Below are 19327 nucleotides of genomic sequence, written 5' to 3' on the forward strand. Positions count from 1 at the left end.
TTATCGACACACATGAAACAAAATGTAAATAAAAACAAAATGCTCTTTTCATCTATAGATCAACTTATACCAATAAAAATAACCCAATCTTAATTTGATTAACATAAATTGAATTGATAAATTGATTAACATAGCTTCAGTGGGAACATGGTATGACTTAACAAATCCACCTAACTGGTGAAGCCTTTATCTATCAAGAGCTTGACATTCATAAAAAAAGTACTTTCGATGCCCATTTCACGAAAACTACAGACATCAGTGTCTAATTTAAGTCTAATTTAAGTAATACCGTAGGTTGCAATGACCCATAAAGTAACGAGATAAAGTCAAATCGAACCAGCATAGTGAAAGTATTTTGTTGTTGTCGTTGCGAAAGCTCGCAGGGATCTGGGTTAAGATTTTAATAGATTATGGCTGAGTAAGGGCGGGGATGAAATTAGAGCGTGGGGTGGATGGATGGAAAAGATTTAAATTGAAAACAATCTGAAGTAAAGCGGAGAAATTTGACTACTTTAATGAGATGGGGTGGGTATTAATGACATGGATCACTCTTCGCTGTGATAAAAGAAAAACTATAAACTTTACATTCAGAAAAAATCTTGAATTCATGTATGAGTAAAAGCAATTAAAGAACGACTGTAATCACGAACTCTATGTGAATTGTTATATAAAAACCCATACTCTGTTGCGGACCGCAACGAGTATCATCATGAAATCAAGGATCCCGGATTTCAGTTAAAATGTTGATGATTAATGATGATCAAATCCGGTAGGTGTCATTTAGAAAAATTGTTCAAAAAGAGGATATATTTATGATTTCTGGAGTAGTTAGGTCTACCAACTGTAATTACTCGTCAACTATGACTAAGTGCTGCTCTTTAGTTCTCTCCTCATAGTTTCAATGGTCGTAAGGATGGTGCAACGGTAGATATTACAAAAACAGTAGAATAAACTTATAAATACATAGGGGCGCTTGATTGAACGACAAGGAAGATTAAGACATAGGTAAAAGAACTAGTAAATAATTAATTTATAATAAAACTAAGATCGAAAGGCTAGTGAGTAACAACAAAAAAAATACGAATTAAAAAAGAAAAATTGGTGGAATCAGTTTTCAATTGTCACAGTAGTGTTCTTTGCTAATTCACTATATTACAATGGGACTTTTGATCTAGGTAAATTGTGTGGAAAATTGTAGCTTCAACAAAGCGAAATTATTCTCGTTATTTTTTTCTTCATAGTTAAGTCAGAATAGATATGTTCTGACTAAAGTTGATTCTGCCTTTGTAATCGATGTCTTAACATTACGATTTATCTGAAGATAATCGAATCATGGCCAAAGTCAACTTAACTTCTTTTTTGTTTTTATTTCTGTGAGACAAAGTGAAGTCACACTTGAATTTTTTATTGCTATTACTTTTATTAAGAACCATTAATTATGCAGATGATTAGCATTACCCTATAATTGAGTCCAAATTACGGTGAAGTGCTTTAAACCGAAAAATATATTCCAAATATGTCAAAGAAGGTAAAAAATCTAACCAAAAATAAAAAATGTTGCGTTAATTACTACTCCTCCATCATTTTAACATAAACAATACAAAAAGAATTCATTTTCATTACTTTAGGTATTTCTGTTATTTTGTATCTAATTTGTATACTTTTATACGAGTATACTTATATGCATATTTTCCACTATAATGCAAATTAGTAACTCCCACAAGTGTTTATCTATCATATATCTAAACACTTCACATATTTCGTATAGAAAACTCAAAATTGAAAAGGCAGAAGTATAACAAAAATAATAAACCTCAAACCAAGCTTAATAGGAATGGAAAAACACGAGAAGAATGATTGCCCTTTGGTAGGAAGATACTCTCACCCAACAAAGTGGCGGCAAGCGAACCAACCGAACCAACTGAACTGAACTATTCGTAATTTATACACAATAACGGTAGGAGGTGTACGGTAAAAATTTTTAATAGTTCAAAATGACTAATTAACTTTGACGCTCTCACTACGCGTTAAAGTTCATAAAGACAATAGGAAAACAACAAAAATAATAAATAAAAATTTTAAACATTTTCAGGGAATTATGCATCAGTGCGCCTAAACGCAACACCATGTAACTGTGGTAATACATGGCTTAAGTTTATAGACTATGGCATTACAGTGCAAACCAAATGAGCATATAACATGTGTTATTTATGCCAGCAGTAATTTTTGGAATCCATTATTAATCAGGTGAAGTAGTAAGTCTACTTAACTGGTCTATTTAACTGTGATTGAGAGTTCATTTTAGAAAATTCTTATAGATATAATTCTACAGAAATTTTAATCATTCTTTTTTTTATGTTGTTGTTGTTGTGGTTTGAGTTAGTGCTATTATTATCATTTATTTATCTTTTCACTGATGACGGACCGTAGATCAGCATATCTTCCTGTGCGTCCTAAGGTGGACATAAGGTTTGTTAGGGCGGAGTTGGGCAACGTATCAATTTTTTTGAATATTTTTAGGGCTCTGTCATTGATATATTTTTTCACTGAGTCGATCATCCTTAGATCTCTATGCTTATCTGTTTTCCTAATATACAGAGGAATTTTAATTAGTCTACTTAAAGTCAAATTTTGTGCTATCTGTAATTGCTTTATGGCAGTATTTGAGGCTTTGCTGTATGTTACACATCCGTATAGATTATTGTTAAATCGATTATTATTAAACAACGGTTTTAAGAGATGTAAAAGTTCAGAGCAACTATTCCGTTTGCATTTCATATATTTATACCAATTAAGTCGTTTGTCAAAAGTGACTGGGGGTCACAGATTTTATACTTTCCTCCCACCTTATCTCTGTGCCACCGATGCTCACTTCTGGAGGATGCTGGATTCTCTTTCGTGTTATAATTATAGCCTTGGTTTTGTCATTGTTTATTTTAATCTTTCATTTCTGGATGTATTCCACTATGAAGTCTATATTTCTCTGTAAGGTGTTGCTAACATTTATGGCATATCGGTCAGTAGTAGTTGACACTTTAAAGATAAAATGGATTTTAATAGAGAATTACAATAATGAAACAATAAATTACTTATAACAAAAACAACTTTAACTATTTTTTTTTAGTAAATAATTTTTTATTGTGGCCTTTCTTAATGATGTTGACTATATCAGAAGGTAGATCCTAACGAATTTACACGAAACTTTAAGTTTGCGATGTGGTGTCGCGTTTGCTCGTTTGTCGATGAAAACAAGGGTCTTTTCTCGGCTAACTCTTAAGAATTGGCAGTCAGTTATTACTGTCTGTAGATATGACAAAAGTGCTTGAGGAAGAAAAATTTTTGTTTAAAAGAAGAACTGATTACCGATAGTAATATCTATAGTGAAAGCAAAGACAAAAATATATATATCTATAATCTATATATATCTATAAAAAACAATACCGAAAAGTTTGGGAAAAATTGGATTAAATGTATAACTTTGTCGACACATGAAGTCGAGTTTCTAGCGAAAAAAATGGCTTTCTAAACTACTCCAGGGTGTTATTGAGTGATTTCTTTTATATTAAGTTTAAAAGTTGCCACATTTATTGAAATCGCCTATTTATTCTCAACAACAAACTGTCAATTATCAATGATTTTCATACTTCCATACGTTATATTTGATGGACTTTCATTTACTGCTGGCATACATACTCCACATACGAGTATGTAAAGTAGTTGGTTACATTTACATGAATATTACAAAATAAATTTATCAAAATGATAAAAAACAGCTTGTTTAAAAGAAAAATATATTAAATTTAAGTGTTGTAATTAAAAAAAAAAACGAAAAGATATCAAAAAACAAAAAAAGAAAATAAAATTTAAATTATTGTAAAAAATAAGAAAGTGTGGAAAAAGCAGTTTTAACATTAAAAGAACCAAGGAAAAAAAAAAATATATTTAATAATAATAATAAAAAATATCAATCATTTTAATATTAATTTTTAATAATAAAACAGTATAAATAATTTAATTCCAATTTGTAGAGGAAAAACTATTTAACACACAATATAAAAGAGATTTATGATGGCCATTAAATTTGATTAAATCATTTACGTCAAACGTAAAGTAGGAAACTCCCCGTAAGTGAGTTGCCAACCTGCCAGCCTGCCAAATTGCCAACTGGCCAAACGTGGTCTTAAGAGTAAAATTTAAAATTAAGTCAGTGAGTTTAAAAAATTGTTAGTCATAAATTAAGTGTTTATATGCATATTTAAAAGTACATATATGTATAAAGTCGTAAAATCTTAAAAATTACTTGAAATTATTACCAAATGTATTAACAAATTGGTTACATTCCTTCCTTTCTCTTCAAAATTTTAACTTTTAGAATGTTAAAATAATAATGCAATTATGACTTCTTGCATTTCTACAGTTATGACTGACTGACTCGGAAGACTCCGGCTTCTTATGTTCCTATGTTCCTTTCGCCAAAATCTGTTCCAATTTCTAAGGCACTCTACCGGGCAATGCTTTTCAAATTTAATTATTCGCATTCTCTTTCCAAAATGACTTTTCTATTCATAAGAAATAAAATTTCATCTTAAGTCACACATTCAAACATTACATTTTTGGAATATTAAAATAAGAAATGAGGTTGTCGATGAATTTCAAAAGAAAAGTACAATAATATTTCACTATAGAATGTATGAGTATAACCTCAAAAATATTTTATTTAATATAAAACTACAATATGTTCATTTGATTGTTCCAGAAACTTAATCGAAATCTAAATTTATTGATCTACTGAAAACCATTTAATGGTTCAGTAGATTTACAATAATCAAGTTTAATATTTCACTTTAAAATATTCATAAGTGTGTAGGTTTTCTAATGGCAATTTTTCTCACACTCATACTATATTTTTAATGCAGTTAGTTAGCACATTTTTTAAATATTTTCTTTGCCAAAATTCTTTATCATCTTCAATAATATTTTTAAAATATATCCTGTTATACTATATATAAAAGAAATTATCTTTCTTGTTTCATTAAGGAAAGGCTGGATAGGCGAAAACTTTTGACCCTGGATAGATCACAAAGCTCGTTTGTAATATTTGCTTCAACCAAAACGAAACCAATTCAATCCTATGATATCGATGACTGCATAGTCATTGTATACTAGTAAGATATGCAATAATACATTTGACGGGACTGTGGCTCTGCGAATAAAGAAGAAATTATATTGCACTTCAAGTGTCCAAGCCATTCATGATTTAGGAGAAAAATCAAAATTTTCAGGGCCGCTTTTCTAACTGACTTGGTATAGCTGTTATCCTTTATATTAGGGACATAGCTAAGTCAAACTAAAGAAGAACCAATTCAGTATTATAAGGGTATATTAGTATCGTATATGTATATGTATATGGTATCCTTTTAACGACTTTTTTCGTGCCTTTGATTCTGCAGATGACGAGGTGTCAGTACCCATAATAGGCTAGAAGTAAATTTGAAATGTTCGAGTTCCTTTCTAACTGACTTGACAAAGCTGTTATATTTTAAAATTTGAAATATTCGGGGTTCCTTTCGTAACTAATTTGACAAAGCAATCATATTTTAAAATTAGGGGCATAGCTAAGTTCATAGACTTGTCTCAACAGAACATTTGTGCACTAGATAGAACTTTTACCTTTAAGATACTTTTTCAGGTTTGGCATTTGTATGGTGTGTTAGCCGTGGTATTATAATGGGCCATTATTTGCGCTTAAGTGAGTTTTGGCGATCAAGTATACTATCTCACTACAACCAAACCTAACATATGTTTTTTCATATATCACTGAATATTCCATAGGTAACAAGAAAATTACAAGCAAGTGTAGAAATTGCTATATAGGTCCGAGAAGTTCCAATTACATCACACATTGCATTTTATGTATAAAACTGTACAAGACGAGTACGTCTATCGATGGATGAAAATATTCTGGGTAGAAAATTTGGTTCTGTATCTGAAGATAGAAACTGTGGTAGAATTTATTTACATGTTCGGTAGAAGGATCAAGTGATTAATAACATGAAGGCACTACTAACTAGCGAAAATATGTTACCGATCGGGCTAACAAATGGTGGTGCAGACTAAGGACCACACACACTATAAAGTCAACTAAGTAAGACTAAACTTCATCATTGAGTAATAGGATTCATAACACCACTAATCTTAGTTCTTCCAAAAACCCCAACCAATGCTAGTATCGATGCTTTCTATTTAATTAAAAAGTTTAGAATAGCAATAAGCATGAATATCGTTAAGATCGAATAGTGGATGCTTTAATAAAAGATTAACTTGTAGATCTAAGCTATTCGACCATAGCATATTTAGTAAAAATGAATTTTTCCAACACTTAAGCTTAAATTATTTATAATAGGAGTAATGAAAAGACAAATAATCCATTATTTTTGCATGAATTAAAGGCTTATTCAACATTGGTATTTATGAATGTTGTTATATGGTATGTAGTTATGATTATAGTTATAGAATGATATGATTTAGGTAAAATATACACTGTTTTGTTCGATAACTTGTTGCCATTTGAAGGTAATTTGATTATGCCGCCCTCATAGAATTCCTCGTCTCTATTGTCAAAAAATTGAGACAGTCGATTTTCACAAGACTCTCTTGAAGCAAAATATTTTCCAGAAAAATCGTTCGACATGGACAAGTTTAGATGATAATCACTTCGTGCCAGGTCTGCACTATAAGGTGGATGCATTAGAACTTCCCAACCAAGCACTCGGAGCTTTTGAAGAATCATTATCGATGTGTATGGACTGACGTTGTCCTGATGGAACACAATTCCTCTCCTATTGGCTTAAGTTTATCGTGATTAATCTGGGTGATTACTTCGTTCAGACGGTACAATTCTTGACAATACAGTTTCGTGAAAACTAATTTTAGTATAAATAAAAAGTATAAATATTAAAACCCCTTTTTTAATTTTTAATTGTCTACTCCACTGCTATATGATGTATTTGAATATCATTTCACCACAACTTATAAAACATTTTAAATTAAAATTAATTATTTTTTTGGAATATAATTACCCCCTTTTAAATTTGAAATATCTACTTCTCTGCTGCATAATGTGTAATGTAGAATTAATTATATTGGTTAATGTACCTGTCCAATCATTATAGCTTCTTGGCACACCATAATCATATCGTAGCAATTAAATGTAAAAATGTAGCAATTTAAGATACTAAACAATTTATAGCACTTCAAATACGTCACCTTTAACTATAAACAAATATCATTAAACATTTAATAAACTAAAATTATCCAATTTTAATCGGAAAATCTAATTTATTTACCATGTACCATGGATATAAACGCAAGTAACTCAATTTAACATTTTCCACCATCGAACGTTCGGGGGGCCAAATTCAAATCCAAACCCAAAGCAGAAAAAAGCTGTGGAGAGCAGTAGAGGACTGGCTTGGTTGCTGCTGGAAATGGTACGATCACTTAGCAATTTTCAAACTGAATTTGCAAATTAATGCTTACAATTGGCAAAATAAATGTTAACAACTGAAAATTTCTGCATTTATCATGAAGAGATTAGAGTCGATTATAGGAGTCGAGAAGCTACTCAACGCTACCCAAGGCAACCCAACGCAAGACGCAAGGCCCGAAAAGTCAAAAGGAAAGTTTAGACCAAAAAAGGAGGTGCTCACTGTATTGGCCAAGAAATGAAAGAAAAACGATTAAATTGCAATAAATGTCAATGTGGCAATAAGTAAGCATTGCTTGCATTTAACACCAAAAACCAAACCAAATCAAAAAAAAATCCTATTGAGGATCGATCGGGTTGGCTCTGACTTTAACTTTAACTTTAACGGTTCAAATAAATTTTCTCCATTTGGTGCAAAGGTTTCGCCTGCCATGCCAAGAATAATAACGATTTTATTTTATTATCATTTTATTTTGTTATTTTGTTATTTTGCTATTTTGCCTTTTATTGACTTTATTTTTATATTGTATAAAGATATTTTTTTTAATGTTATCGTAGATGAAACAACAAATGCCCATTTTGTAGATGAGGTCAATAAAAATCGGGCACGTTAGCCCGAAGTCTGAAGCTTCCTTGAGTTCTGTTTTGGTTTGTGGCAGATTTAGTTTTCTTTTGGTTGGAATTGTTGGTCTTATTTTCTTGGTAAAACAATTTTGGTTTGAATTTATATTTGCTGTAGTTTTCAGTTGTATTTGCTTTTGGGTTAGTTTGGCCAATTTCTTTCTCTGATTTTTATTTATTTATTTTTTTCTATTGCTGTTGCTGCTGCTGCTGTTGCTATTGCTATTGCATTAGTTGCAACTTGTGAAATGCAAATTGTAACGTTCCCACGTTTGTTGCATGCTTAGAAATTGAAGCAACAGGGCAGGCAGACTTTGCAGTTTCTATTTATTTTGGCTACACGTATTTGGCAACAATTTGATAAGTCCAAATGCAAACCAACGGCTCAACGGCTCAACGACTCAACGGCCCAAATCAAATCCAATCCAATCCAAATGTGGTAATTTAGAAACTAAAATTTATTACTCATATAATTAGACTCAATCAGAGATGTCGGTTTGCTATTTATACTTGCATACGACCAGTATCGCATATACGGAGCTTTATGTTTTACAATCCATTTTTGGCACGGAACTACCTTTGTGTGATTTACTATTTTTTTCTACTGATTTACTGTTTTCGAATTGCACTTCAAATAGATTCTCACGCATAAAGTGAGTGATAGATATAGGTATACTTGTTGTAGTGATCATACATTAATTGCACAATTGTCATAAAAATCACTAATAAAATTTATGATTTTAAATAGTTTAGTTTGGTATATAGGTCAGGTTAGGTTACAACGGCGATCCAAAGGGATCTACTTAGGTCAATAAGTCCATTATGTCACCTTAGAATTAAAAACCCAACGGTTAGAACCACTTATAATGCTATTGAGAGGTAGGTCTTACAGTTCGCCAAGATCCACAAAAAAGAAAACCGCTACGTCAGAACCCACACATACGTCAGACAGAAACAAAGTAGATTGGATGCACTTTTATTGTCCTCACCACAACTGCGGCAGGTGTGGTTGCAAGGAAGATTTAATCTCTTCCTATAGGTCATTGTATCCTAGCATAATACAACGATCTGTAAATAGACCTACTACAAGACTGATATCTTTACGAGGCATCTCAATGAGATTCTTGATTTCTTTTGAGTTTTTCTTTGATTTAATTTTGATTTACAGATGACTGCATATCGTTGAGTCTGCCCATCTGTTATTTAAAAGTTAAGCTCAGGAAGAGCGCAGTGCCACTTAACATGATGTCAACAATATGCTCAGATTGTTTAGGTGTTCTGGAAATATCCCTTTGACCGGGAACCCAGATTAGAAAAATATTGAACTACATTCACATCTTATTTAGAGATGTGTAGCAATCAAAGACTGTTCTAGATGTAAATTAGACTAAGCTCAAGCACTTTAAAGCAGCTTAACTGTCCGTACTTTGGTATATATATTTTAACGAAAACAAATTGGTGATATAACAATAATCTATACTAGTCATGAATATATAACTACTCTTTAGTTAGGATTTCTTTGAGATCCTTCAAAGAGTTGTTAGATCTAAGTAGGTTCGTAAACGGATCACTATCAATTTGAAAACCATGCTATAAGATTAAATACTGCCACAATGCCTTTTGCCCCATATTTGACGAAGTTAAAGAAAGCGTTTCACATCTCTTTTGTCATATTATAGCGCAGGGGCGCATACAGTGACATGTTCCAAGGAACCACAACATAGAGAAAAGCGTTTTATTTGTCTGTTTTTAAAAATAAAACGCCCGACGTTTCAATTAGTCTCCATCGTATCCGAAATATCAAACACTTATGTTAACATTCATTTTTCACTTACATATTTTAGGGATTATAGTAGTGATAATGTCAAATCATTATATTGATATGTAACGTACCCTATAAAGACGGGTGTAAAATCTTTTATTGGAACTTTACTTGGTCCAGAATGGTTATTTGTAAGAAATATAGTACATAAATAGGGAAACATATAATCACCATATATATATATAAGTTCTTAGTCAATTTGAAGATATTCCAAATTGATGAAAAGGTATTTGCTCTTATTTAAAATTAAAAAAAACTTCAATCCATTAAATTTTATATAGAAAAGTAATAGGCCAGTAGGCCGTAATGGACAGCTAGAATTGCCGTTATAACAAACCCAACCTAGAAGAACTTTTTGTGTAGTCCTTTTTGACTAGTCACGCATAAACACATAAATTCTAATAATGTCTTTTAGCTGCTTTCGTGCCTTAATGCACTCGAGTTTAATACATCTTTGGATCGCAATTGAGTCTAATCGATGTTTTGATCCTCTTCATAAAAGTGGCTATGTTTCTCTACTTTGATTATATTTGATTCAATTTAAATCCCACTCCCATCTCCTAATTTATTCGTAGTCCAAAATAATCCCTTCCACGCTCACAATACCTTTATCTGCCCACATTCTAACCCCATGCATACTTCTTTGGACCCTCCCTATCAAAATGTCGACCTTTCTCACCTAATCCATTCTTACTTCTAAATAATGTCATCCACACTCACACTATTATTACGTGTCTACGTCCTCACCAGTGCATATTTTTTCTGATTCCTTAAATGTTATATACTCGTACTTTGTAGATGCTTGTGGGCTACAACAATAACAGAAACACTCCTTATAGATATATTAAATAGTTATTTGCACATTGGTTTACAGGTCAAAAAGAGTAACTAAGATCACTGTAATAACAGTAAGAATAAATTATTAAAAGTTAAGAATAAGAATAATAAACAAGAATAAGCCTCTTTATATATAAATATTAAGTAATTATCTGATTTTGTCAAGGTTTGTAAACTGATCAAGATTTATACAGGAATACAATATGACAGTAGACTAAAGAACCCGTCTAGGATTCTCATAATAACATTACCTAAGATAGAAAAGCTCTCTATTAATATATATATATACTGACTATCTGAGCCCACAACGATTTGTATATTTAAATAGTTATATAGCTAATAAGAAATTGTATTTGTATTCTACTTTACTATAGGATTTGCTCTAATGGAAAATCATAAAAAGTGGTTCGATATATTTCCATGTATATCTTTCCAATAAAACTAATAACCAGCGTTATAGAATAATCAATTAGATATTTTTCTGCAGTTTTGTTTGATTCAAGATATATTAAATGTATGTAACGATTAATTTAAAATATGTATATATTAAACATTGTAAATATTCAGATATATACTGAGTTATTATTATACATTTAATGCATATATATATTATAAATATATATTATATCTTAAATACTGTAATTGAAATTTATTTACGATTCTAAGTAATTGCATTTATTTGGTTTCATTATATGTGCATATAGAATTTCAATTAATTGTAGTTTTTCAATTTCATCACATTATTTTTTAAAAATTCATATAATTTTAAAATAATTTTAAATAAAAATAAAATAAAACACAGGTAATATTGAAACACTTACCTTTGGAGTATGATAAATATCACTTTCGGTATTTTTATTACCGCCAACACCAATTTCACTCATGTAGTCGCCCATAATGTCAGTCTCTTCGACGCCATAAACGCCAAGCGGAATCGAAGGTGCTGTAGCATTAGTCAATTGATTTAGATTTGATAATCCTGACGAATATTTTAACTTTTTCTTATTTGAAGCAGCTAATTCTTTATCGCGCCTTGCTTGAAATACTTTACGTTCGAAATCATTAAAATAATCAACCGTAGGCTCAGCACCTTTCAAATTGGAAATACTATATGCCATCCATTGTTCAACAAGTTCTGCAGCGTCAATATGATACGACACACATAAATCTAGACCTATTAATAAGAAATATATATAATAATGTTTTACTAAAAAATAATAATAATAATAAAATAAACAGAAGCACGCTTTATATTTCCATCAACAAATTGTTGCTTATTTTGTTAATTGACCGCATGTTCACCTTTTGCAATGACTGCTGCTGTAGGTTCTACGCCAAGCTCATCGAATTGGATTCTTAATTCTTCATCCATTATTGATACAATTTCTTAAGTTTATTGTAATAAATAAAGATATTACTTTTGTAAATAATAATTTATGTGCAAATAACAAACGAAATTCACTTCAGCTGTTCCGTTTTTCGCGCTAAAATAATTTGTTTATGAAATGTCAAACTGAACTGTCAACTGACAACTGTCAAACGAGCCGATTTTTTTCTAGATAAATCAGATAATCGGCGAAAATGACAAACAGCTGATTTCAGATGAACAAAAAAAATCACAGCATAGGTTTTTGTACAAATAGGAAAATAGTATAATTTTTTTTGATAAAAATGGTGATCGGTGCCTTTCCAGCAGCAAAACTTGGTATTCTAGCAATTAAACAAATAAGTAAACCTGTTGCTAATGTTATAAAAGCCAACGCTAAGCAAAGTCCGACCTTTCGGAAATATATTTGCATGCCACCTGCACAGTGTAAGTGAGAGGCGAAGTAGTGATTAATAAATTGTTTTTTTTTTTAATTGCATAATTTTTAAAACATTAATTTTATGTTTTATTTACAGTTTATAATTGGGTGGAAGTGAAAACAAAAATGTGGGCTTTGAATTTGGGCAGACCAGTTACAGTGCCACCATTAAATGAAGCTATGGCTATAGAATTGGGTGCCAATTTATTAGGAGAATTTATAATATTTGCTATAGGTGCCGGTTTATTAATATTAGAATATGCACGGTAGCTATTGAGCTAAATATATGTATTTGTTTATATATATTTTTTAAATATATTTTTAATGTACAGACAGAGCAAAAATGAGTACAAAAAACAAGAAACTCAGAAACAAGATAGAGCAGCTTTAGTCACTCAATTATCGGAAATGGGTTTCCGATTAGAAAGACAAGATGCACAAATTCGAGAGTTAACCAGAGCACTAGCCGATGTTGGTATGTATCGTGTTGTGGTGAATATAACAAATGCACTTTTCATAATGTCGTTAATGTAAGAGAACATTGAATGACTGACTGTACATTGTTCAGTAAAGCTTAGAATGTATTGCTCCCAAACAAAATTTGCTGACTCTGCAATTGGTTCGGTCACAAAAATTTTGCAATTTTGCATATAGTCTTTTCGTTTATCAATCTAAAATAAGGAAATAGTAAGGGTAGAAAATTTTCATTATGAAAAATGTTACAGATCAGGGATTGGTTTATATTTATATATATTAAACACAACAAAACAATAGAATATTTTATTTATAAATATGATTCAGAAACCGGTAATTATATTAGAAAAAATATTATTGGAAGGAAAATTAGAATCATATAAAACATAGAGACACAAATTGTTTATATTTTTAACAAAAATTTTTAACAAAAAGTTTTTAACAAAATTTATTACTACTCAAATCGTGCAATTGCTTTATAGAAATATGACTCCAAATGGCTAATATTATTAACAAAACTAGTAGATTTTATAAAAAAATATTTTATGAGACTTATATAGTATATCTTCCTAGCCTTCAGTACCACTTATAAAACCTATTAGCTTTTGTGACAAATGGCAATTAGTCACCTAGGTAGACGGGAGACTTCGAACGCTCCTGGAACCATTGTTAACACAAGATAAAGTAGCTTAAATGTCTTTACATTATAATAAATATAATATCATCAATAATTACTCACAAATAACTTAATAAGTTAGAATATGTAGAGGATTCTATCAACACTATTCATTCTCTTTGTTTCATTCGTGCAATATCATTTTTAATAAATAAATTTTAGAAAGTGTGATCAAATTAGAATTATATATTTTGACCTTTCGAATTAATAAATTAATTATGTGGCGAGGTATCAACAAGATATGTGGCAAATTTGATCACTCTGTATATATTTTAAGTTTAATTATTAATTTAAAAAAATTAATATAATTTTTTTATTAATAAAAATCTCTATATTCTCAGGTGCTACAGATTTAAAGAAAGTTCAAATAGATAAATCTATAAATGCAAAGTCAGAACAAAAAATAATAGACACGAAAACTTTAACAAAAATTCAAGAAACGAAAGAACCAAATAAAAATCAAAACAAAGATAATAAAGTTTCAGAAATCCTTGAAAAAAAATAGGCTATTTATTATTAAGAAAAAAATAAAAATTAATCAACTAATTTTATTTACGTAGATTCACGTTCCATATTTAAATGGCATAAAGAGGCCATACCCGAATATAAAACATTCGATCCAAATACTCCCGATCAAACCTCTAGAGTGACAAAAAATTTTCAAGGGCTTTATAATCCAGCTGAAGGAAATTTATTTAAATCATTAAATTTTCTGGAAACGCAAATATTTGGTAATAGACAAAAACACCAACAACAACAACAACATCCTTTGCTGGAAATGTCAAATGTCACCGATACGGAATCATCTACCGAAGTTGTATATACCAATGAGAACTTAACAGTGCAACCAGAATTAACGCCTATCGAACAAAATAGTGAAGTGAATATAACATTGGAGCAGGAGAAAAACTGATTGGAAATGCAGAGCAAAGAACTGTTAATCCTTAACAATGAAATTGTTAAACTGGAGTTTGCCTTGAAAGTTGCTGAAGAGCTTCATCACAAAACATAATTTTATGTTACCCTCCTTGAATGCAGAAGTACTTCTTTTAGTTGTAGAATTCTTAAGGTTATAAATTATTTACGCATTTTTATTTTATTTAAACATTTGTACATGATAACACACAGAGCCGTTTTGTAGTAATTTGTTCATATATGAAATATTGTAAATATATTTTCCGTCAATTTAAGCGAATATTTTGTAATTAGAAAATTAATAAAATCATTTTCATTGTTAAAGAGTTATGACATGGTTTACTATTACTTCCTCCATGTGGGTAAAAGAAGATTTATATGATATCATTTATTTTCTATAATGTCTTGACTATATCAAATTTGATTTTAATGTCAATATAACATTAGCGATTATTTTTACTCAATGGAAACTGTGGCATTTAATAGAGAGGTAGTTTACTACTTTTCGAAACATCTCTTTGTCTTAACTATCTTTTACTGCCCTCTCTAACTTCTCTTTGTCTTAACTATCTTTTACTGCCCTCCCTAACTTCTATTTGAGTATGGAGTATTAGAAGTAATATTGGTAACACATAGAGATCTACGTAGCAGGAAACATGAAATGAATTACACATATAATCTCTCTGATCGTTTCTTTTCAACTTCTATATGCCCAAACTGCCGGACCTCGCTGAGGGAGTCAGAGTCATTAGGTATGCTTATGATAGTACGATTCTAACTACGGGCCAGAACCACTCTATATTTTGCAACAAGTGAATCCGTACCTTTCCTTTGTGGTATCGTCTTTTAACAAAAGAAATCTTCATCTATATTTAAATAAATCCATTGCCACCCTCTTTACTTACTGAACTGAAGAGGTAACTTTGACTCTGCTCATAAATATCGGTAAATCCAAATCTTCACCAGACACAAAATCCTGCGTGTCGTACTTGACAGCATGTTGACCTTTTCTAAACATGCCACGGCTATGTGCTGTGGGATGATACATTCGTCGATCCCTCTTATCATAGATATATCGACACTTTTTTCAATAGAGCTAACATCAGCTCAGGTCAGTTAATCGGTCGAAAATATTCTAGAACTTACAGCCTTCCACACATACAAGGTTCTCAACATGTTCCTGCTAAACTTGCCTGAGGAAGAGCAACTTTTTCCCCGAGCTCCATTCAGTCAAAGTGGCAAATCTTCTATATTCATCTTTTGTTTCTATATCTTTCCTTATAATCTCATCTCAAACAATGTCATCGTTTGTGATCAATGTAGGTTTGTTGCTTGTCAGTTCTCTTCGGGTGGAGGCAACAACTCACTATACAAAAATCAAATGCTTCGCCAAGTTATTGGTCCCAAAAACGGTCAAGTCTATATCCCCGAACTACTTATCGAGTTCAATGACTTAGTTCGTACCCATGCACTCACTAACCCATTAGCCATCCACACCCTAACCCATGCATTCGGCGAGTAATTCTTTTCACGTCATGTGCTTTCTAGATCCTTGAGGGGCACTACAACAACAACGACAATTAAGTGCCGTTTAATATTCATAAGAAAAGGACTGCACAGGCAAATCCCCGCAAACTAGAATAACTGCAGTTTTTTTCAATTTAAAAATAATAGAATTTTTTAAAAAAATATAAATTTATTTTTTACAATAATTTGTTAACTATATTATAATGTAAAAATATAGCGGGGGAACTGATATAAGATGTTATGCCAGAAAAAAGATTACAACAGAAAATATATAATCTGTATTAGCTTAAAAAATAAATTTATTACTTAAGCATATTGAATGCAATATTTTTTATATAATATACAGTAATTATGAATAGAAATATAAAGAAAAATAAATAAAATCTTAATACAGGCAATTTAATTTTTCTTTTAACTAAAAATAATTATTCTTTCTGTTTATGTTTATGTAAAACTAAGCGAGATGAAATTTAATTATGTATTAATGATAAATAACAAATAATATCAGTTTTATGTCTCATTGAATTTAGCAAATGCTTGCATTCGTTCCAGTTCCTTTGGATCTTCAATGATTTCATGGAGGTAAGTACCGAAAGCGCCACCAATTTTATATAAGCAACGTTTCAGAGAACCTTTTAAGGAACACGTATAACGATCTGATTTTTTTCCATTCAAATTGACATTGGTTAATTTGTCCAACTGATTTTTGAGTCTGAGCATTGCTGCTATGATATTAGACAATTTTAATTGCACGACACCGTATTTGTCCTCCACCAATGAAACTGCACAGATATTAGCCAAACCCTGCAGTATCCAAGTAATTGTCTGTGTATTTCTCAGCAAAAATGCAGCCTTTGCACCTTCCTGCTCACCAAACATATAGAAGACGCCAGGTATGGAGTAAAACATATTGTGCATCGATGCTTTGAAGTTTGCAACAAACTGAATGTATTGCGCATTTAAGCGTTCATAAGTTGCGCTAGCTTTACTAATTTCCACTGGTGCAGTTTTAGCTGGAGCTGGCGGCGTAGGAGGTGGTGTATCTTTCGTCAATGAACGTATACCATACATTTTATTATATTGGCGTAGTAAGATTTTTTCAGCTGCTTCCGTCGCCGTGGGTGTCACTTCAATAAGTAATTCAGTTTGTTTGATGCTAGATATGCGTTGTATGGCAAATGTGAGTTCGTCGGTGTATTCCTTGAGCACCTTAAGACATTCATTGGATAACTCATTCCAATTATTGGGATGTGAACCTTTAACAGATATAACATTCTGATTAGTATGTACAATTATGTAATGGAAAAGCACTTACCAGGCACTGATAAAGCGAAAACTCTTCCTCTTCTTTCAATTGATTTATTTTTGGATACGTTGTATAGATCTTTTGCGGCAAGCATTTGTATAACGGGCACATTTGTAGCTGCTAGCGCTTCACTTATAGTCAATGCTGTATCGTATGCGAATGCACTTTTGCATTTATCTACAGAGAACTCTTTATCCTCACACAAAAATATCACAAAGAAACGTTCCATAATGTGCATGTTTGATATTATATGTGCACTTAATACCCAAGTATATAGTAATAAACGCACATTGAGCAAAATTGCAGAAAACGTGAGTAGACTTTCATCAACTTCTGCTTTTATTATGTGCGCTACACGTTTATTGATGCAACTGCCAAAAAGCCAGTAGCAAGTAGCTAAGCATAACATTGGTGCCAAAGTTTCTACTATGGATTTATACAGGGTGCTGTAAAGTGTTGAACGCATTTGCACAAATTTCTTTTCTTCAATTATTGGAAATTCTATATGCGGCTCTTTACGCAAGTTCTCGCTGAAAAAGTGTAGACAACCGGCTACAACACCAACAATCGGTAATAAAATAAAACGACTATTCACGCAATCTGTGCCATAACATTTCACATACAAATTTCTATAAGAGAAAATGGTAAAATTGATTAACATTAGATAGTCTTCTAAATATATTAAATTATCTCACCTATAATCCGCATGCAAGAAGTTAGCATATATGCAGGCCGTTAACAGTCCAACTGCAACGTGCATTCCAAAAAATATTATCTTGCGAAAGAGCACATTTGTTAACCACATAAAACGCGTCTCATAATATCTTTTCCTTGCCAAGTGCAATTTCCCAAGCACAACGCCATATCCGATGATTGCAAAGAGCAATGGCAGACTACTTAACCAAGTTCCAAGCGAAAACAGATCGGAAAAGATTTGCGACAACCAGCGTATCGGATGAAATGCACTAAAGTTAATAACTAACAAAAACAGTGACAAAAGTAAATATTGCAATAAAACACTTAAACATAAAGCTTTAATGCAACGTTTTATGCAGATTTTTCTGCACTCCAAAGTATTTGTCATTTTTGTTAATTTTTTACTTCACCAAATTTGCCGGCAAATAGGTTAGGTAAATTTTTAATTCAATTGTTAAAGATTTGCAACTCGACAAATGTACTTGTTTACGATATAACTCTTTCTGCACTTATTGTTTTATTACAGTTTACATATATTAAAATCAAAAATACGTTTGCACATAATTTTCGCAGGCATTACAAACTTCTGTCAGTTGCTCCCGCAATTTTGAATAGATGACAGCTGAAGATGAAGTTAGCTATGTTTAATACACAAGACAATCAGAGATTATTGGAATGGAAGAAGAAGTAAAATATTATCACTCTATTGAATAAAATGTGAAGTACTTACATCTGTGTGCGAGTTCGAGTAAGTTGAGAGTAAATTGAGGAAAATAGTATATTATGTCGCTATCGCAGTGAATGTTGGTATTTACCAGAATTTTGAGTAAGATAAATTAGATAAAAATTAGGTAAATTATGTGTTACCATTGTGTACATTTTATAAGATGTTTAATAAATAAATAAATAAATTTGAAAACTTTTAACCAAAATTAGTATATAAGTGCAATAAATAAATGGATATTAACATAAGTGTACTGCAAAAAATTCCTAGAAAATTTCAATTTACTTTTACCTCAATTTACTAGAACTCGCATACGGCCTACTAATGACAATAATTTACCATACTATGAGCTTATAGCACATTCACACTGTCTCATTTAGGCGGTTCTGTTCATTATAGCCACTAATGAGAATAATAAAAGTGACATTTATTAATACA

The 19327-nt window shown here is 31.2% G+C and overlaps 3 protein-coding genes across 3 annotated transcripts in view; 1 reads left to right on the forward strand and 2 right to left on the reverse strand.

The window, feature by feature from the left end:
* The window catches only part of LOC119676511 (DNA polymerase alpha subunit B-like), a 126098-nt gene extending 113801 nt beyond the window's left edge, over nt 1–12297 (reverse strand). The window contains exons 1-2 of the mRNA XM_038087751.1: nt 12069–12297; nt 11588–11940 (exon numbers count right to left, since the gene is read on the reverse strand). Coding sequence (XP_037943679.1) covers nt 11588–11940; nt 12069–12138 — 423 coding nt within the window. The 5' untranslated portion in view covers nt 12139–12297. The remainder of the gene's footprint in view (nt 1–11587; nt 11941–12068) is intronic.
* Nucleotides 12298–12347: 50 nt separating this feature from the next.
* LOC119683512 (putative OPA3-like protein CG13603) lies at nt 12348–14697 on the forward strand. The gene is made up of 4 exons (XM_038097215.1): nt 12348–12579; nt 12669–12837; nt 12904–13046; nt 14282–14697. Exons 1-4 carry the CDS (start codon nt 12438–12440, stop codon nt 14632–14634), a joined length of 807 nt encoding a protein of 268 aa, XP_037953143.1. The 5' UTR covers nt 12348–12437; the 3' UTR covers nt 14635–14697.
* A 1942-nt stretch (nt 14698–16639) lies between these two features.
* On the reverse strand, nt 16640–18786 carry LOC119683513 (nucleoporin Ndc1). The gene is made up of 3 exons (XM_038097216.1): nt 18165–18786; nt 17479–18098; nt 16640–17419 (listed from the first exon to the last, which is right to left on the reverse strand). Exons 1-3 carry the CDS (start codon nt 18551–18553, stop codon nt 16674–16676), a joined length of 1755 nt encoding a protein of 584 aa, XP_037953144.1. The 5' UTR covers nt 18554–18786; the 3' UTR covers nt 16640–16673.
* Nucleotides 18787–19327: the final 541 nt, after the last annotated feature.

Source organism: Teleopsis dalmanni, chromosome 2 (assembly GCF_002237135.1).
Source record: "Teleopsis dalmanni isolate 2A chromosome 2, ASM223713v2, whole genome shotgun sequence".
Taxonomy (NCBI): domain Eukaryota; kingdom Metazoa; phylum Arthropoda; class Insecta; order Diptera; family Diopsidae; genus Teleopsis; species Teleopsis dalmanni.

Bases quoted from the DNA above. Each gene is read 5' to 3' on its own strand.
- LOC119683512 (XM_038097215.1), top strand. From the start codon at position 12,438: ATGGTGATCGGTGCCTTTCCAGCAGCAAAACTTGGTATTCTAGCAATT. The intron at 12,838-12,903 runs GTAGCTATTGAG...TTTAATGTACAG, and splicing joins TTAATATTAGAATATGCACG to ACAGAGCAAAAATGAGTACA. The intron at 13,047-14,281 runs GTATGTATCGTG...TTATTTACGTAG, and splicing joins CAGAGCACTAGCCGATGTTG to ATTCACGTTCCATATTTAAA.
- LOC119683513 (XM_038097216.1), bottom strand. From the start codon at position 18,553: ATGACAAATACTTTGGAGTGCAGAAAAATCTGCATAAAACGTTGCATT. The intron at 18,099-18,164 runs GTGAGATAATTT...TTTCTCTTATAG, and splicing joins TTCTTGCATGCGGATTATAG to AAATTTGTATGTGAAATGTT. The intron at 17,420-17,478 runs GTAAGTGCTTTT...TATCTGTTAAAG, and splicing joins TTTCGCTTTATCAGTGCCTG to GTTCACATCCCAATAATTGG.